Raw genomic sequence first — 21,271 nt, 5'->3', positions numbered from 1 at the left:
TTTCCATCGAAACAGTATCACTCTTCCGAGATCAGCTTTCGAACCGTCTACAAGTAAAACATTCGAAAACACTCAGCACACAGGCTGACGTCACAAACAGCCGCGCCTCGCGCCGATTATTACTTCAGTTCATTTCACAACACCCATGTAGAGCTACTAGAGATACTCTTTATAGTAGCCTTAGTTCCATTTTATAAGAACGTTAGTTTACTTTTGGAATGAGTACAATTACCCTTTCTTAATTATTTTATTTTTTCTCCCAACTCACTTTTCTGAAACTCCAGGCCTCAGCTTTTTTATCTTTTCCGAAGAACAATACCCCATACTTTAGAAAGTACTCCGTATTTGAGCCTCCACTGCGAACGTTTCCATCGAAAGTGTAATATAATAGTAATACACGAAATTTTTTTTTACATGATTTGGCACTTTTTTGCATTTTCTAGCATATCTAGCTTAAAAGTGTGTTGGCAACACTGTCCGCTTTGATGTAAACAGTAAATAAAAATGTCTGGTGTAGTTGTGATAAGTAAATCGGCGAAATGTGTAGCTACAAGAAAACATGTCAGAGATATATTTTTTACTGCTTCTCGCTCTTATTTCAAAAATTCAAGAATGTTAGGTTATTATTTTAAAAGACTTCCTGTTCCAGTGTACAAGAAACGACAAGAAAATTACAGAGAAAATGTTTTGCGGCCTCTTGAGGAAATTCTATCTTTGAAAGAAAGACTGGCCGGTATAAATGAGTTTTTCGATAAACTAAAATAATTATTTAAAATTCCCCCATACATGACAGTATGCATGTTTTTAAAAATTTTTCTTAAATCAGTGTGTGATGTTTCAAAGCTTCTTATATTTTTAGAGCTAAATGCTCCTGATCCTGTTTTGGATGCCAAAGTTGATATAGGTTTGCCTAAAGATCAGTACATAGCAAAAGTTACCCTGAAAGATCGATTAGAATGGCGGAAAAGAATCTCGGAAGAGAATCGAATGTCAACAATTGATGGGGAAATCGGTGAGTGTTTTTGTTAACATCTGCTATAATTTGTATGGGATTTCTTACGATGGCGTGTAAAATCAGAATGCCTTTTTATGTGATTACATTCATTATTTTTCAAAAATCAGCGCATTACGAAGTGTTTACCAGTGTCCAGTATTTTTATCGTCACTACCAGTTCTATTAACCCGTGCACGCGATTAAACAAACCTTTCTCAAAGCACGCCTACTTTATGCAAATTGTTGAAATCCAGTGTAATCGTGTTTGAGGTTGACCTCTTTATGTTTCCGAATTTTTTTTACTGGGGTTTTGATTCACAGTCTTAATTTTGATTGGTCGGGCCTTTTAGACCCAGCGTGCCTATTCGTATTACTATTACATAGTTGATTTGTGATAGTATAGAAAGCGGCAAACATGGCACTTAATTTATCTTACAAGGAAGAATGTTGCAAAAGTTCTTAAATTCATCAACTGGCATAAAGTATATTGAAGAAAATGAGGGGATGAAAGTGATGATGCATGGGGTGAAGTGCAGAAACGTCCACTTATTTGGCACGTTTTGTTTAACACTTTTTACAAGAGTAAGAAAAATTGGATTTTTGTCAATTTCCTTTGACTTTTTAAGAGAAAATAAATTGATGTATACATGGAAAAAATTGAGAGTGCACAGTGCCAAGTTAGTGCAATTCTCTGATGTTTTTTTAAATGAAAATAGGTCGATGTGTACATGGATACTGAGTTTGTGCAATTCTTAAAAATGCGTCAAGCAGTGGGTTATTCTGCACTTTCCCCCATGAATGTTTAGTTCACATGATAATGTTTCTCAGAAACAGACATAGATTTTTAAAATGAAAGTCAGAATGACATAAATTGCTTATTGACATAATTGGAAAAAATTATTGGGAACAATTAAAAAAAAATAAAGATTTTGCCCAGCGAAAAAGCACACAAAAATGTAAATGTGCTGTGCAGAATATGAAAAATATTTGTATGTGGAACACACAACTTTTTATACAAAATACTGCTAACATTTGTTGTTGCATTTTTTTCCTTGGTGTCTATAATGCTAATAAAGAAAATAAAGAAACGATACAGAGTAAATGACAGAGCTAATAAAGAAAATAAAAAGGTTAATCTTCGGATTATGGTAACTTCGCGATTTTTTGGCGACCAACCGTGCTACAGCAACCTGCTTGCTAGTTTTTTTTTGACGCCATTTTGTTTTCACAAAGTAAAGGCAAAAGGCATGTTTTTTTTTTTTATTATTATTTAACATTTTTTCCAACAATCTGCTAGCCGAATTACGCTTATGCTAGAACTTTTATGGAACAAAAGTGCTTCATCATGACGATGATTATGTGCGAAGTTGGGAGAAAGTGCAGAATCGCCCACTGCTTGCCACGTTTTTAAGAATTGCACATACATGGTATCCATGTACACGTTGACTTATTTTCACTTAAAAAAATCCCAGAATTGCACAAAAATGGCATTGCGCACACTCTTGACTTTATCCATGTACACTGCTAAAGTCCAAGCTAGTAACCTTTATCGCTTACCAAAATGTCGCCAAACTACCTGTTACCATATTCCAAAGATTAGCCAATTTTATTTCATAAAAGCATTTGCAGAAATTAAAAATTTTAATATGCATATTTTTTTAAAGTTTGACCCTAAAATTTACTGTTGGCACAGATATAGCACTTTTTGGTTGATCTTTACATTATGGTAACTTGGCGTTTTTTTGGCGAAAATTTGGCGACCAACTCTCCTACAGCAACATTCTATTTTTTTTCCCGCCGCCATTTTGTCTTCACGAAGTAAAGACATGTTTCTTTTCTTTTTATCTACTGAACACTTCTTCCAACAATCTACTAGCCGAATTACACTTATGCTAGAAATTTTATCTAACAAAACTGCTTAATCATGACAAATATTCACTGCAAAGTTGGGAAAAAGTGCACAATACCATACTCCTTACGCGTTTTTCAAAATAACACATACACATAAACCATGTACACGCCGACTTATTTTTACTTAAAAAAACATCCTAGAATTGCATAAAAATGGCATTGCACACACTCTTCACTATATCCATGTACACTGCTTTTTTCTCATAAATTAGAAAAATTTCACGAAAATACATGACAATTTTCTCAATCTTTAAACCCGGTAAAAAGAACATATATGAAATTACCTGATCGCGAAAAAGTATTTACCCTTTCCAAATATGAACATTTCCACATATAAAATAAATAAAATATCCAAAAACTTTTACCTCTAAATCATCTATTACATTATACACGTCACCAACGAATTCATACCGCAAGTATTACAAATACTTAGTGTCAGATATTTAAATTATTTCCATGCACATTTACTTCAACTTAAACGTATACCAAATTCCTACAAACATAAAATTCACAAAATAACTATCATTTAATTAAAATATCACTAAACCATGTACACGCCGACTTATTTTTACTTAAAAAAACATCCCAGAATTGCACAAAAATGGCATTGCGCACACTCTTCACTATATCCATGTACACTGCTTTTTTCTCATAAATTAGAAAAATTTCACAAAAATACATGACAATTTTCTCAATCTTTAAACCCGGTAAAAAGAACATATATAAATTACCTGATCGCGAAAAAGTAATGAACATTTCCACATATAAAATAAATAAAATATCCAAACACTTTTACCTCTAAATCATCTATTACATTATACACGTCACCAACGAATTCATACCGCAACCATTACAAATACTTAGTGTCAGATATTTAAATTATTTCCATGCACGTTTACTTCAACTAAAACATATACCAAATTCCTACAAACATAAAATTCACAAAATAACTATCATTTAATTAAAATATAATTAAATTCAAAAACACTACTTAAAATATAAATGAGCACATACATTAAATTAATACATACATAAATACCCATTTCGAATTCACTTTAGTTACGGCCATGGGATCCAAAAATTCACGAACACTGTTTCACACAACACAGAATAAAGCCAAATACAAAATTTCCAGATTTTTTCCCGATTTCCCCCCTTTTCCGATTAAAGAACCATAATTCGTCCATTAATATCACATGACATATCCCATGATCTCTCATTTCCCTCACACAAAATAATGCGTAATCGGAACTGAGTACTGCTCACATTATTACCAAAGTGCCAGGTAGTAACCTTTATCGCCTCCAAAATGTCGCCAAACTACCAGTTACCATATTGTAAAGATCAACCCACTTTTTCTGAAGATTTACAATTTTTTCTTCAAAAATCCGGAATCGGGACTTTTGGACCTAGTGCATGCACTCATGTAACCCACACTCTTGTCGCGGGTTAAAGTCTCGACTGAGTTACAGAGAAATTAATGTAAGATGAATGTGTCAAGAAGCTCATCAGTAGCTGCATACATTTTTTAGAGCTTTCAGTAAAGGCTATAATGTATTAACCAATCATCCATAATAAACTGATTTGTGCATTTCTGACCCAACAAATATATTAGTTGAAAGATCGGATTTGCAGGTATTTGTCCCTCGGAAAACCAAGAGCCCTTTCTCACATTCCTTTTGACCTCATTCTTGGAAGGACCGGACACATGACACTTACATTCACGCAAATCTGTCACATCTTTCAACTAATTTCATACTATTTTTACGCTTAGGACATTCTTAATTGAAATCAAACCATAATTTGTGTACTATTCTATTATACATCTTTCGCCTTTATCTTGCAACCGAATCAAATAAGCAAAATCCACGTGTTCAACTTTTTTGACACGAGCCATTTTGCTCACACTATTAAAAAAGAATACGCATATTCAAAAAGCCCGGTTAACTAATACAAACTGTAACCCTAAACCCTAACGATTTTCATTAGGAAAAAAAATATGGATTACCAGATTTGGAGCAATTTCGCTTAACTTGGCGACTGGCCTGTAATCTCCAGCCTAGCCATGGATTTATCTAACGTGAGTTTTTTATGATATAGATTTTATATGATATTTTTTCTTAATTCTTATAGAACAGATAATAAATGAGCAGTGATTTTATTGAAACGATTTGTTTCGCAAAAATAGTTTTTATTTTATTTAAAAAAAAAAAAAAAAGAGTATGTATAATGCTATTTTACTTGAATTTCTTAGTAGCAAATGGGTTTACTATATGATGTCTCAGTGGTTTTCTGCATGTATTACATGAATCCAAGCCTTAGAAAATTGCCCTAGCAGTTGAAGACTGCTGGATACTGGTAGTTCGAGCACAGGCAAATGGGCTGGTTGCATGAGTGGTTTTTCCCTTGTGTAACATGAATATGAGCTAGTTTCCCTGTTCTTCAGGATGCCATCTTGGTAAAATCCTTGCCTACAGTATGTCCTTGGTGCAATTTTGAAAATTGTTGCGAACACCAAAATGACTCGTTAACTGTTCATAAATATTGCGTTTACTGCTCACCATAATGTCACCAAATCCCGTATGTACCATTACTAGGATTAAACCATCATCTCTCCCCTCTGCTTATAAAAATAATAAATAGCCCTCCTGTGCTTTGTCATACTCAAAATATTAAAAAAATACCAAGCCTTAGAAAATACTATATAAAATGCATTTATTCAGGCAGATAGCCCTGATATGATTAAAGAAATGTGATTTGACTTAATCAAATAACTGACCCATCTGAAGTATGTAAATTGTTGGGAAAAAAAAAAAAAAAAAAAAACAGCTTTTATTGTGCCATGCAGAGTAAATTGTGATAGAAATTATCTAGAAGTATATAAACACTGCTTGTTCTGACTCCAGTTTTGGCTGCTTGAAGTTTCATGACTTTTCTCATATGTGATATAAGCCAGTTTTCTTAAATAGTACTCTATAAAAATATTTCTTCTCTGACAATTTCATTTTATTACTAACTTAACCTATACATTTTTTTGAATAGCCAAATTTGTTTAATAATGCATGTAATTTTTCACAAAAATTCATATTATAATTATCATGCAGTCAAAAGTTCATGCTCCATTACATGTTGCAGATATTGATTTAATAATTATTAGGAACAATTGTTTCTATATTCACATTATTATTTATTCAATTTTTATTATTAGTCCAAATATGATTAAACCAATGTGATTTAATGACATCATCAATTTAATCCTTTCAGTTGGTTTTGTCTGAAATGTGTAAAACTAGTGAAATGACACTGAAATTTGTTCTCCATGAGCTGGTTTCCATAGGCAAGATTAGTCATTAAGCCCATATTGGCAGTTGTAAAAATAGAAAATGTAAATATTTATACAAATTTAGCATATTTTATTCAGAGCTACAGGTGTGTGTAATATATTATCTGAATTTCTGTGTAATGTTTTAACAGCTTATAAATCTTAAATGAAATTGCCTTTTAAATCTTAAATGAAGTTGCCTTCTGAAAATTAGTTTTCCCTGTAGATGATTTATAAGTTTCCATATTTTAGTCTCTGATGACCACTGATTTAATGGGGGACATGTTTGATTAAATCATGTTTTATAAAAAAATATTTGCTAAGGCATATGAAATGACATTGTTCTCTATTCGTATTGAAAATGTGCTTCTGTGTAACCATTTCCTTTCATGCAAGTCTTAGTACTAAAAAAATTCAAAATTTGTTTCAGCAAATTATGCAAGTAATTATAGCTAGTGGATCTGTGTACCATTAAGTCCCTTATATAACCAGGTTTGTTTGTATAATTTAATCTGTAGCGTTGAGTATTACAGACTTTCAGTAAAAAATTTTTAATACTGGAATCATCAATCAAAAGGCCTTATGAGTCAATGTTCTAGAAACTTTGGTGCTTGTTTTGGAAGGTAAAAAGCTGTTTGCAAATAGACACTGTGTTTTCTTCAAGTGTTATTTACAAACCAAGAACAAGATTAAGTTTTTGAAGCTACTAAATTAACTGTATGGTGAAATGTTGTTTCTAAAATATTAAACTTTGTAAATTATGCAAATTATGTTTCAAAATCCCTTGTGTGAGAGTTAATATATATAACAGAATATGATAGCTGCTTTAAGAAATAATTGGCAATTTCAAAATTACGTATTCTGGATTATATTCTTCCTCCTAAATTCATCAGTTCTCCCAAATTCGAGAACTTTTCATGTTACATAACAAAAGGTAACTAAAACTAAAATTAACCAATCACAGCTTCGAGCACTTTTTACATCTATTAGGTATAAATACTCTTTGCAAAACAACTACGTTATTCCTTTTTCTAGTTTCTATCCTGCAAACAACTGCGCCACTTATGCTGTCCTGTCGTACTTTTAAAACCCGTGTACAAGGAAATTATTGAGTTCTCACTCTGATTAAAAAATATCATATCTGCAAAAGGATGATTTTTGATATGTGGGAAAATAAAGATTGGTGGTTTGTCAAAATCCAGTTTTGTTATCTTCACATCTATGCCTTAAAAATGAGCCATGATGGATATCGAAAGTTGCTAAATGTGCAAGTGGCATCTACACACTTAAAAATACTACCTATATATATATATATATATATATTAATATATGTGATGATTAGCATTATTTTTGTGAATAGAAAGTGGTTATGAGGTCATTTCATTCCAAAACGAGATACAGAATAGGTAAAAAGGTTAGTAAAGGCCATTTTGTTTAGCAACATGGAAAAAATAGATGATGTTGTTTGATATGGAATTCCTTCCCCTCCTTTTTTGGTATTTTTTGCAAACTTCTTACGAAATTTTCAAGTTCTGAATCCTGAAATAAATTAGAAACCTTTATTCATGTTAGCATGGTTAAACATTTGACATTTTATAAGAAATAAAGAATTATCTTTTCATTCTTGCAGTTAAAATAAATTTGGGAAGCAACAATGTAAAATTAAGTACAGTACAAAGTCCATAATCCGGACACGTCGGGACTTCGGCGATTCCAGATTATAGATCATCAATTTAAATCTGGTAAGAAGGCATGCAGAAATTATACAATTAAAAATATGAAACCATAATTTATGAAATAAAGAGCAATTATGATCTAAAGGGTATCAAAATTTACCAAAACAAAAACCTTAATATTCCTTTGTTTACTTTATTAAACATTTCTTTCAATGTAAGTTGTTTAAGTTGCTTTGTTTTTGGTGCTAAACGCACATGCGTAAACATTAAACGTGCATGCGTAAAGCATACAAAAAAAAAAAATTGTGGCTTTAAGGTCTGGATTATAGATCATACCGGATAATGGACGTCTGGGTTACAGACTTTGTATTGTATGATACAAAAAGAGGATCTTTTTGCCATAAAATTTTGATACTTAAATAGACATACAGTCAAAAGTCATTAATTTGGACACCCATAATCCGGACCTCAAAGCTAAAAACTTTCTGCGCATGCGCCGCATTGACACATGCGCATAAGCGTTTACGCGTGCGCGTAAGACCTTTTACCACTGCGCATATGCGTGTGCGCAAGCGCAGAATACGTTTTCGCGTGCGCGTTTTATGTATAACGGACGGCATAATCTAAAATTATCTAGTTATCTATTTCAGTTAATGTTGATGATTGCGTTGTTCCTTAATCTTCAAATTAGATCCGGATTATTATTTTTTGCAGACTGTAATAGCAATTTTATAAAAGTAAACTTGAACTTTCGATTATGTCAAATAGAATTTCCGATTCTGGAGCTCCCAAAGGATCGTACAAAACGAAAGTATGTTTCGATGTCCATCAAACAAAAAGTGGAATTGCTGCAAAAAATGGATAAAGACATGAAGAATGTGACAGAGAGGTTGATGAAAACGAAAAAATTTCGATTGACAAGTTCTTTGGTATTCTCGGCACAACAATTAACGGGACTTGAACAGCGGAACTTTGTAACTGAACAAGAAATTGTGTCTGTTTATAGAATTAAAGAGAAAGTATTATCACATAAAACAAAGCAACTTAAAACAACTTACATTGAAAGAAATGTTTAATAAAGTAAACAAATAAATATTAAGCTTTTCTTTTTGTAAATTTTGATACCCTTTAGATTATAATGGTTCTTTATTTCATAAATTAAGGTTTCATATTTTTAATTTTAGAATTTCTGCATGCCATCTTACTAGATTTAAACTGATAATCTATAATCCGGAAAAATCGATAATCCGGAATCGCCAAAGTCCCGACGAGTCCGGATTAACGACTTTTGACTGTATATGCATTTCTATAATAACTCCTTAACAATAATCAAAAGTTTCAATTCCTTTATTGCTAACATAAGTTCTCTTTTATAATGAATATTCATGACTGCAGAAAATTTTCTTTCTGCTTAAACATGGATAGTTAGAGCAATAAGTTGGTAGCGAAATAGCGATGCAGGCATCCATTCAGTTATGTTTAGCAATTTTTATATATAAATTATAATAATGATCTGGAATAGTTATTTACTCTTATGCTTCCATTCAGTCATGTTTAGCCTTTTTCATGTAAATTATAATAAAAATTTTAAATTAATTTTTTTCATTAACTAATGAAATAAAAAAGTAGGATATTTGGCAAGTCATCACTTGTGCCTGGCTGACATTGTGAAATAAACAGATCCGTATGCAAGCCAACACCTGTAATGTAGCTTTAGAAAAAGTACCTAAAATTCTTAGCTTATGCATGGAAATATACAGTATATGTTGAAAAACAAACTGATTATTCTTAGTGGACAAATTCGGAACTAAGCTCATTTATTTTTGACAAGTATGAATAAAAGTTAATAAAACCTGTATCTTCAAATCCTTGAAAAAGATTTATATCATAATTAAAATTAATTAGCTGCATTTATAGATTATCCGATATGCTAATCATGTTTGTTTTTAATGGAAATAATGTAAACTTGGACTTGAATAACTAAAATCTTGAACTTTGTGCAACAAAAATATACTTGAAATGTCTTTATGGGCTGCATAAAATTGCTTCGGAGGCTGCCAGTTTGAGATCATTGGTTTAAAGCAGGGCTTCTTAAACTTTTTTCAGTCGCGACCTCTTTTTATCACTGAGATTTTTTTCTTGACCCCAGGACACCATAATATTTATGAAAATTTTGTGGAGCATTGTGCAAATCTGACTCACACATTAACGAAATTGTCAATTTTTTCACTTCAGACGGCGATGTAAATGTCGCAGAAGCTTAGTCACAAGGAATAAAATGCAGGATTTCTGTTCACACCTGTGACACAGCCACACCCGCTTAGAGAAGCTAAATTTGCACATGCGTGAATGTGTCTACAGCTTTTCCGCTTTGTTTTCCCATTCAGGTTTTGCATGTTCGCTCTAATTGGTTGACGCTTATCTGAAGTCGGCATAATGTTGAAAACTTTGAACTTTATGCCAAGGGCCTTAAACCAGATTTTGTGATGTAGCACAGATTGGTTGCTTAACAGTGCAGTTCAGCTTAAACCACTTATGCCCTTTATACCGTCATCTCAACACAGCTTAATATACTACTGCAGTTTTAGGTCATTAACTTTTATTTCTAATTTTAAGACATTGAATTGTGTGAAAATTTTAGATATGTAACAGACAAAATGACAGAGTCACATGCAAAGCAAGTAAAAGGAACGTATATGTTATAAAAAGAATGCGTCAAAACGTTTTCATTTTTTCTTTGTCTGTGTTGTCTTATCTTTATCTATTTTCAGATACATTGTGTAAAAATATTTGGTAACTGTAAAATTATTTTAAGCTAAAGAAATATCAAAACTGCTAAAATTTTTGGTGACCCCCTGCTGCAAGTTTAAGAAACTCTGGTTTAAGGAATCTGTTATGCATGTGATGATGTCTTTATCGGAAAACAACCAAAACTCTCTTTTTCTTTTAATAATATGTCCAAGCATATTATTTTTAATATGTTCAATATGTTCAAGCAGTATTTGTGATATTAAGGAAGAGACTGCTTATCTGTTGTCTTATATTAAATCATCAACTCTAGTTTGTTTTCCAATGTTATCCAACTTGCTGGTTGCATAACTACTTTTCATCTTCATGTACTGTTTGCAGTGAGCAGGCTATGGATGAAGCTTTGTTCTCATTGAAAGGTCTGATCAATAAATTTTTAGAAAATTCATGCAATTCACTTTATAAGGTATTTCTCCCGCCTTTGTAGCGTGCCTTCGTGGTGTAGTGGTTCTGCACGCTGGGCCGGTATTCCAGAGGTCCGTGGTTTGATTCCCGGCGAAGGCGGTTGCTATTTTTCACTTTCCTGCTTCCAAAAATTATAATGTCTCTACAGTGGTGCCCGAACTAAAAGGGTTGTGAATGATATAAGTGACTTTCCACACCCAGGATTTGACGATAAGTGACTTTCCATATAAGTGACTTTCCACACCCAGGATTTGGCGATTGGGTCCCCTAAAAACTCCAGTCGCCCTTTAAAAGGGGGAGTGTATAAGGTATTTCTCCCACTTTCCTAGCGTTCCTTAAAGCAATGGGTACTTTTCTGTTTTGCCGGCACAGGTGATAAAGTCGCCAATAATGGTACAACCGATGACAAATGGAATATCCTCGCTGGTAACCTTTTATGCCTCATTTTCAAAACAAGTTGCAGCCATTTCTTATCAGATTAATTGTTTCTTTCAATACTGGCATACAATTACGTATAATTTTTACCAGATATTTTAATTTTATGCTCCAAGACCATTCATGGTAATTAAGTCAAATAGGATGCAATCACACCACTCACCTGATGGCGAAATATAGGAAAGGAAAAGTATAGGGTTAAATTCATCAATTCTAATGAGAATGTCCTAGCGAAGTAAAGCACTAAAGTTTTATATAACTTCTGAGTAAGCTATTCATACGAATTGAAATAATTCTTGCATTTAAACTTATATTCCAAATTAAGATTTAACTTGAAATTAATGTAGATAATTACTGAGAGAATTATTTTTTGTAGCATAGTTTGCGTGAGATGGATTATTCAATTCAATTATAGCAAGGCACACGAGGGCTATCTGCCTAAAGGGAGGGATGCCTTCGTCTTTCTAAGGGAAACTGGCTCGTATGCACATTACACATGGGGAAAACTATGAAAACACCCATGCAGACAGCCTGTTTGCGGGATTCAAACCTCGGACCGAACTACCAGTGTTCAGCGTCTTTACCGCTCGGCCGCTGGTGGGCTTACGTGAAATGAGATAACTTGGAGTTACGTGATATGAAGCAGCGAATCAGGATGTTGAATTATGAAAGCATAGTAAATTCTTGAATTAATATCTTTTTACAAATTTATTGTCTTTATTTATTGGTTTTTTTTTACAAAATTTTAAATAATATTAAAATGTTTATGCCTTCAAAATAAAAAATTCTTAGAACTAACATTTGTTAAAATTTTTTATGTGTGTACTGTATGTTGTCGCTAATACAGTCTGCTTGGTGAGATTTGCACCGGCGAATTCGAAAAGTACCAAGCAATGAAAGCCATATTCCATCTCAAGTTCATGCAAATTTATGTGCTGTGTCATGTTTGTAGAGTTGATAAATGGTCTTTTATTAACCAAGTTATAGAAAAGTATTCCATATTGTCATTTAAACCAAACTGATTGACAGATTAATTATTCCTGGAAATCAGAAAACAGTATACTTATTAAAGTGGCCATCATATAAACTTTTAGCATCATTTGAAATTCGCATGTTACAAATTAGAAAATTCAAGCAATTTTGGCAGCTAGTGCTAATTTTAAGTTACTAATTGTGCATAACTTAAATATTGTATGTGCGGTGTATACCAAATGTATGTGTGGTGGCCAATAACAAGGAAACGCCAAAGTTGTGTTTCCTTTGAAAATGGGATCCTTGTTTTCCATGAAAGGAATTCTGATATTTATATTATTTTCTTCAGTTTTGAAATGCACATTTCCTTCCATATTAAGTGTCACTAAAAATACAGTACACTTTAGAATCAAACAGATCTTAGAATTGTGGATTTTCTAGAATTATTTTGAAGCAATACATTTTTCTAAATTACTAATTTAAATTGTGGTCTTGTTATTAGTAAGTCAGAGTTTATTATTACAAGAATATTTGCTAGATGTATTTTGGTGTTTTATTTCATTTATTTTACTTATTTAGAAATTAAATATTTTATCTCTTGTGTTCTGAAATAAAGCAATGCAACATAGAATCAAAGAAATTATGCTTGTAAATAATACAGTTAAATTAGTCTGCTATATATTTTAAATCTGAACTATGCACGATCAGTTTTGTGAAGTCACAGTTAAATTCATGACTAATTAAAAATTAAAACAGTTAAATTCATGGCCATTAAAAATAGATTAGCATATAATACTGGCCTATAGTTTGAAATAAACATTTTCTAAAAAATCTTATGAAATGAAAATTGATATTCTTTTATTTATTTATTTATTGGTTGCTCATACGATTGTGTTCAATCCAAATAGTGAGTTTATGCTCATAATGTGAGATAGCCGCAATTTCATTTTCAATGTTGTCATTCTTTAAAACGTTTTTTTAATTAGCCATCACTATCTATCTAATCAATGTTATTTTCAGATTTAACACAACTTGCCTGCACATTAATTTTTCAGTTATACTCTGTGATCATATCAACAGCTTGTAATGGCTGTGAATTGGCCATGCATAGTGTAAAATAAATTTCCACTTAATTTTCTCATCTGTTAGTATTTTTAATTTCATTCAGATCAGTTCTTTGTCTTATAAATTCTTTCCTTTCTCATGTATGTGGTTCATATACATGAGAAACTTGACTTTCATAAACATATTAAAAATGTAAACTTGACTTTCATAAACATATTAAAAATGTAATAAAAAATTTCATTTTCAGTGAAACCTGATCTAACTGAAATTATGGAAGATTGGCAGAAACGTGATGGCATTACTCAGCTGCAGAATATAGCTGATCATTATGGAATATTTTCACATTTATATGAACATGGTTATTTTACTCCTTGTGTTCCCCTAAACATTCAGTATGATTATGATGAAGAGAGTGCGAGTCCGGTGTACATGGGCAATATATTACAAGCTTCAGAAGTAAGATATTAAACTTTTACACATTACTTCAATGCAAATCTGTTATTTGTGTGTAATTTTAAGTAAATTGACAACATTAGTAGTACACCAGATTCTGATCCAAAATTTTTAGTCAAAATTTTTTTTTGTGTAAATTTGAGTTAATATGAATTCAAAATAAATGTTTCATTCTCCATTTACATGTGTCATTTTAATTTAACACAAGCAAGCCAAGCCAGTTTCTAAGAATTTTTCTTTTTGCCGAAATTATAAGAAAAACAGTTTTCATTTATGCCACAGTAGTACACATATTCATGAATAGCTTGCATAATAGTCAGAAAAGCCTCCCCGCAGTGTATTAATTTTTTTCCAAGCTGTGTGAATTTGGAAATGAAATTGACTTCAGAAGACATTTAGTATATAGTCCTATTTCAAAGTGAAAAAGTCTTTAGGAAAACTTGTGCACTTATAAATACATTAATTTTGATAGAAGTCAATAAATTGTAAGTTGGCAAATTTTTCATACCTTTTTATTAATAAAACTGAGATTTTTTTTGTAGCCCTTGTAGAATGCTACATAATTCACCATTTATTGAAAACATAAATGATTTCTTTGGAACTTAAAATTTAAATTTTAGACTGACCTAACAAGGTGCTATATCTGTAAGAAAGCATATTATTTACATGAAGCTTTTATAAAGCTATTAAGAAAAGAAAAGCTGGAGTTAAGAAGTCGGTATGTTCTGAGATAAACATAAGTGTTAATTCATCATCATATACAAGACATATTATCAAGGAAAAAATTATATAGAAGATAACTCATAAAAATGTGCACCATTAGATGGAAATGCCATCAGGCAAACAGCATTAAGAATTTATAGACAGATTAAAAGAAAGGAACCAAGCATATCATTTCAGTTAAGCAGAAAGTATGAATTTTTTCCAAGTATAGGTTGAATGGCAAGGTTTTTTTGGGCTCTTGAAAAATTAAATTTGAAATTGCATTTTCAGATGAATCAGCTACTAGAGTATTACTGTGGGACTGTTCAAATTATTAAAGATGGAGGATACAGTTCTGATCAGGTATGGAATGCAGGTGGTCTTTTTTGAAAAAGAATGTGAAATAGAACATATGTAGCCAAATTGCCAAAAACTACTTGTGCTTTACTTTAAAGGTCTTTAAATGAACTTAAGATTTTAAAGTGATAAAAATCTTAATCGATTAAGATTTTTAATGAATTTAATAATTAATCAATTGAGAATTATAATTAATCAATGTTAATCAATAAATCAATCTTTAAAGCAATTTTTAACGAAGTGCAAAATTGCTTTAAAGTAAAGGTCTGCTTCATTTTGCAGCAAGTCTAGTAAATGCATGATACAAAATGCAATAAAAGTTTACATGAGATGAACACATGTTGTCCTAAAGACTTTGCATAGAAAAAGGTTTACCAATAAAATTTGCACAATGCAGATATGTGTTTGCTTAAATTGGTCTAAGTTGACATTTAAATAAAAAAGGAACCATCCTGACCCTTATTTCATACCATTTAGATAGGCAACATTAACAAGAAAAGAGAGATGGGGGAAATCATTTTTCCAGAAGAATCAAGAATAACATAGAGGTTGCTGAGTCTTCACAGGTCATATTTTCTTTTGCGGTGGTATCAACTACAACAAAAGCACCAGTTTATTATTTTACATCTTTCAGATATCTCTTTTTGGTATTTGTCAGGAACGTTAAGATATTCTAGTTTGAACCTCTCCAAATTATAAAGAATTTTTACATTCTGATTAATTACATAGTTTTGTTGTTTCTATATTCTTTTTTTTTTTTTTTTTTTTCTTCTCACTATTACTTAAAAGGAAAATCAAAAGTTTCTTTAGCATTTACCAATCTCATATGGCAAAAGAGTACTATTTTTAATTCTTATCTTAAATAAAGTTAAAAATACTGGTATTTTTTCATTAATAGTGTAACAATTGTTGCTAAATGTAAATGCTGACATAAAATGTAACCTGAAATAATGATAGCAAGTATAATAACACATTCAAGGTACATTAGTACTTGAAGATATTATCATACATAAATATTTAGAAAAATATTTGAATTTCGTAATGTGAATAATACCATCTTTCCGAATTTAGGTCCTTTCTTCTCTAGACATATTTGTTCACTGCAGTACCATTTTAAAATAGTGTCACTACTGCAACTAAAGTTCAACTTATAGTTATTTAAACACTTTCATAATACATAACTCCTTTCTTAAAGAATTTAAGGGTAAACCTTATGAATTGTAAATTTCAACTTATTTCCTACATCAAAATTTCATACACACACACACACACAAAAAAAAAAAAAAAAAAAAAATTCTTGATCAAAATATGAAGAGTCTGTAATGCAGATATAGTGGGTGATGTAAGATTGCTTTTGATAACATGCTTATTAATAAGAGGAAACAAGTTGCTAAATTGACAGCTGTTGTATTAGCAATAGAGAACTAGTATTCCAAACACTGCAGTCTTGCTGAATCATGTGCTATTTTAATAGCACAGGGTTGTGCTTTGATTATGAATTTTAATTTTAACATCTTGTAGCTAAATATTTGTTTGGCTATAATATTAAAGTCAGCAATCCATAAATTATTTATCAAAGCACAACCTAACCTTTGATACCTAAATGTTGTTAAAAATTAGCAAAGCCATTTGTATTTTTCTCTTGATGTCTTAGTCAATTAGTGTATGAAATATTAAAAGGAATTTAAAAGTCTATGCAAAAACTTTTATAAAGCTTCCAACTAAAGGTCATATTTCCATTATTGAATATTTATGTGCTTAAAAATTTAACTATTTTTTTATGTTGTGATTTTTCTTTTTACTTTTAACATTTGGGAGAATTTACTGTTGTGACTTAATCCATCTTAAGTATTACAAATACAGTCAAAAGTCGTTAATTCGGACACCCATAATTCGGAATGATCTATAATCCGGACATCAAAACTAAAAACTTTCTGCGCATGCGCCGCGTTGACACATGCGCAGAGGCGTTCACGCGTGCGTGTAAGACCTTTTACGACTGCGCATATGAGTGTGCGCAAGTGCAGAATACATTTTCGCGCGCGCATTTTATGTATAATGGACGTATAAGCTAAATAATTATCTATTTCAGTTAATGTTGATGATTGCGTTGTTCCTTAATTTTCGAATTGCATCCGGCTTATTATTTTTTGCAGACTGTAAGAGCAATTTTATAAAAGTAAGCTTAAACTTTCGATTATAATCAAATAGAATTTCCGATATATATTTGTTAATATGTAAAGGATCTAAAGCGAAAGTATGTTTTGAAATCCGAAATCTGTTTATCAATTTCACGCTGCTCGGCGGCGGGCTCGTAATGAATTGGAAGTTGATTTGTCAGCACTATCCTTATCTTCAGCGCAGATGTTTTTATTTTATTTGGCTTATAATTCCTTACCAAACAACAACTTACATTGAAAGAAATGTTTAATAAAGTAAACAAATAAATATTAAGCTTTTTCTTTTTGCAAATTTTGATACCCTTTAGATCATAATTGTTCTTTATTTCATAAATTACGGTTTCATATTTTTAATTTTATCATTTCTGCATGCCATCTTACGAGATTTAAACTGATGATCTATAATCCGGAAAAATCGATAATCCGGAATCGCCGAAGTCCCGACGAGTCCGGATTAACGACTTTTGACTGTATAGATAAAAAGTTATTGCCACTTTGCATGGTCTGGTTGTAATATGAAAATGCATTGTTCAGTCAAAAAACAAATCATTTAGATTATTTATTTGTACTTCCTAAGAGCATTTTACAAGTGTTGTTTTGTATCATTAGTTTTATAAATAAAATATACTTCTAAATCTCTAACAATATTTTGAGTACAAAATTACTAATTCTGGTTGATAGTAAAGATTTATCTGTATGTAGAATTCTAATACTAATGATGAAATTTGATACTTTTAAGCTCGTTGAACATCATTTGGTGTTAAATGTAAAATGCAGTGTAAATGGCAACCTTAAAGATATATACAGCTTCATGAAAAGAAAGGCTACCTTATTAAATCTTAAAAACTGTTAAAAACAAAATCAGATTAGTAATAAACAAAAATACATGCAATTATTATTATTGACAGTGATGCAGTGTTTTGTTCATAGTTGCAATTGACAGAATTCTAACAATATGAGCTCTCAATGCCAGCAATAAGTAAAATAAATAAGCAGCAGAAATAGAATGACTGGTCTTTCAAACCAGTTTCTGCTCTGTAAAACCTTTCTTCTTGTGAAATGATATATCATTTCAAAACTGTTTAAGTAAAATAAAGTTTGATTTTAATGCTTTTTGAACAAAGTCTTTCAGTTTGGATGATACTTTTGTCATGAATGAATCATGACTTTTAATTATTCAGTTACAACATGTGCCACTCTGCTGCATAATTTCAACAAGCATTCTGTTAACTAGAAAATACTTGCACTTTTTATGACATATAGATTGCAGTCCTTTATGTATATTCTTTAAAAAAAATTTGGGAAATTTAATTTTCTTTTGAAATGATAATGTAGTTTTTTAATATTTTGATATTTATTTATTTACAGCATTTTATGTTACAAAAAAAAAAAAAAAAATCCAGAAGCATATAAAAAAACTTTTAGAATCAATATCCCTCCTTTGATTTGAGTTCTAATTTGATTTAACTGTAAAAATTTAGCTTCATCCTTTGGCAGCAGTTGGTAATATTACTATTTATTTTAGAGTAAAATCTCTTCTGAGATAGTAGACTAATCTGAAATTTTCAAAATGCTAATTTTAAGTCACCCCCCCCCCGAAAATGTGTGTAGTTTTTATCTATATAAAAGAGTAATTTAATATTCTGCTGTAAAAATTGTAAATAGAGTAACAAATTTAAAATTGAATATGATTAGAAGTTATTTATTTAATTTCTATGTGAGCTGCATTTGTGCTGTATTGTAGAAAAGAGGGTAACTTAAGTTTTGCTATTTGATAATATAATTTTTTAAAACTTTAAGGTGAATATTTTAAATGGAATTGTATTCAGATTGCACCAAATAACAAAAAATACATGTAAAGATAAATAAAAAGTCAACATGCACTAAAAAGTTTATGTTGTATATATAAATTGAAAAGCTGGAACTATATATGTTGCCTCAGGAGCCGAGTTGAAAGTATGTTAAATAAAAAATAGGTGTAAAATAAAATGGTATTGCTGATATTAAGCTATGAGATGTATACTGTATTAATTATTTTAGCCTTTTTCTTCTGTTTCCCTAAATGTTAATCATTAATATTGAAACTACTGGCAAAATGTCCTCTTAACTTTTTCATCTTGTTGTTCTGTAAAATATATGAAAGGAAAATGTGCAAAGCATTTTCACATTATGTGATTTATTTTTTTATTTATTTTTTATTTATTCAATCAATTTGTTTAATTCGCAATTTATGTTTTCATATTGTGTCTCATAAAATAATTATCTTAATATCTTTTTAAGTTTTTTTTTTTTTTTTTTTTTTTTATATTATGAGCATTCATTTATCTTCTTATTATGCTTTCACTTTTTAAGATTTAAAAGTAAACTGAAAGATGAAATTTCCAATGTAAGCTTAGTTACTTCCTGTTTAATTTTATTTATATTTAATTTTAGACTCAAAAGGTACCAAGTGTGTCATTTTCAAGTAATCCTGATGATTTATGGACACTAGTTCTAACTAATTTGGACGGCCATTTGTTGGATACCAATGCAGAATATCTCCATTGGTTTGTGTAAGTTTTCTTATTCATATTTTCATCTTATGCATTTTATATTTTGCTTTGTGAATATTGAATAACACTGTGTAGTTTTATATATGGTGACTGAAAATTAAACCAATTTCTGATGAGCATAACTCAATATTTACATTGAAGGAATATATCTCATTGCTAATGATGAGAAAGTGATATTCCAAGGGTGTCAATGTACTAGGCAAATGAAACTCAGTTGGCATGTTTGTACTAGTATTTGAAAGGTGGCACATAATGGCTAAGCAAATTATATAGTTACAATATGCAGGTGGACCAAGTTGCATCATTTTGAATATGTAATTTAGATTCCTTTTAAATACGTGTAGAATTTTTCATGAGCATTTTCCCCACCTTCATAATTAGTGATGTGTACTTTGTGAGAGTGAAGAATGCATCCAAGGTGATAATGATATTAGTATAGCCATATGACTTAATTTAAATATTCCAACTGATGGCCTTCAAAAAGGATTATTTTCTTACTGTAATTATTGGAATTCTTCCAATTTTTTTCATAAGGAGGTTTTTATAGATGCTAAAGCACAAGCCCTCATCTTTAAGATGAATTATATTCAGTGTCCAAGGTTGATGTCAGGGGGCCATTCTTGTGCTGGAAGAAAGTTAGAAAAATGTAGGTAACAGCATTCTGGAGTATCTTTAGCTTTGTTTGCTGGAACAAAATGTTGAAAAGTCTGTTTTTGGTTTCTAAAGTGACAACAAAATATCTTCTAAAATATGATTTTTCCCCAGGATAATGTTTTGCGTTGTTTTTGTACAAGCCTTTATCTGGTTGGAAACGTTCTGTATGAGACATCTAGAGAAGATATTATATCATAAATTTACTTACTAATGAATTATTTATATATAGTATGTATTATATAATGTATATTTAAGTTTTTCAAATTATTTGCTTATTGTGCTCAAAACCTTACATTACAGATATCTTAAATAAGTATCAGAAAAGAACAATCCATGGGCGAAATGAAGAGTAAATGGCCCATAACTCAGAAAAGAAGAAAAAGGATGTCATTCATCATTGTTCATCATGGCCGATTTTGAGGAAGAGATAGTGACTGCTTTTGATCAATATGACTGCTGATCTTCCTGAACTTAAGCCAACAGGAGAAGTTACTTGCCAATAGTCTTAATACAGTGATATTCTTCCCCTCTTCACTGATCTCACAATATTCTTAAAAAGAAATTAGGTCACATTCTTTTAAAAAGTATTGCAGATTCCTCCTGATTATTCTAATTAATCTTTGGAGATATGATACTCTTTTTGACCTCATTGGAACTGTTATCGTGTTATGTAGGAAGGCAGTTTCAATTTCAGGTATTCTGAGATTACTGTCTAGTGTTCTGATTCCACTTTTAATTACACCTTGCTGGGAGGTAGTTATTAACTTTTATTCTTTGTTTAAAAA

At 30.9% G+C, this 21,271-nt stretch overlaps 1 protein-coding gene across 1 annotated transcript in view; it reads left to right on the top strand.

Moving 5' to 3' along the window:
* The first annotated feature begins 472 nt into the window (after nucleotides 1–472).
* The window catches only part of mRpL38 (mitochondrial ribosomal protein L38), a 35,267-nt gene continuing 14,468 nt past the window's right edge, over nucleotides 473–21,271 (top strand). The window contains exons 1-4 of the mRNA XM_035356584.2: nucleotides 473–733; nucleotides 860–1,012; nucleotides 13,836–14,044; nucleotides 19,714–19,832. Of these exons, the coding sequence (XP_035212475.1) occupies nucleotides 505–733; nucleotides 860–1,012; nucleotides 13,836–14,044; nucleotides 19,714–19,832 (710 nt within the window). The 5' untranslated portion in view covers nucleotides 473–504. The remainder of the gene's footprint in view (nucleotides 734–859; nucleotides 1,013–13,835; nucleotides 14,045–19,713; nucleotides 19,833–21,271) is intronic.

Source organism: Stegodyphus dumicola, chromosome 4 (assembly GCF_044657685.1).
Source record: "Stegodyphus dumicola isolate Sdum_Otavi_A_Nest chromosome 4, ASM4465768v1".
NCBI classification, from domain to species: domain Eukaryota; kingdom Metazoa; phylum Arthropoda; class Arachnida; order Araneae; family Eresidae; genus Stegodyphus; species Stegodyphus dumicola.
Note: the sequence above shows the minus strand (reverse complement) of the source record. Positions and strands in the feature narration are given on the sequence as shown.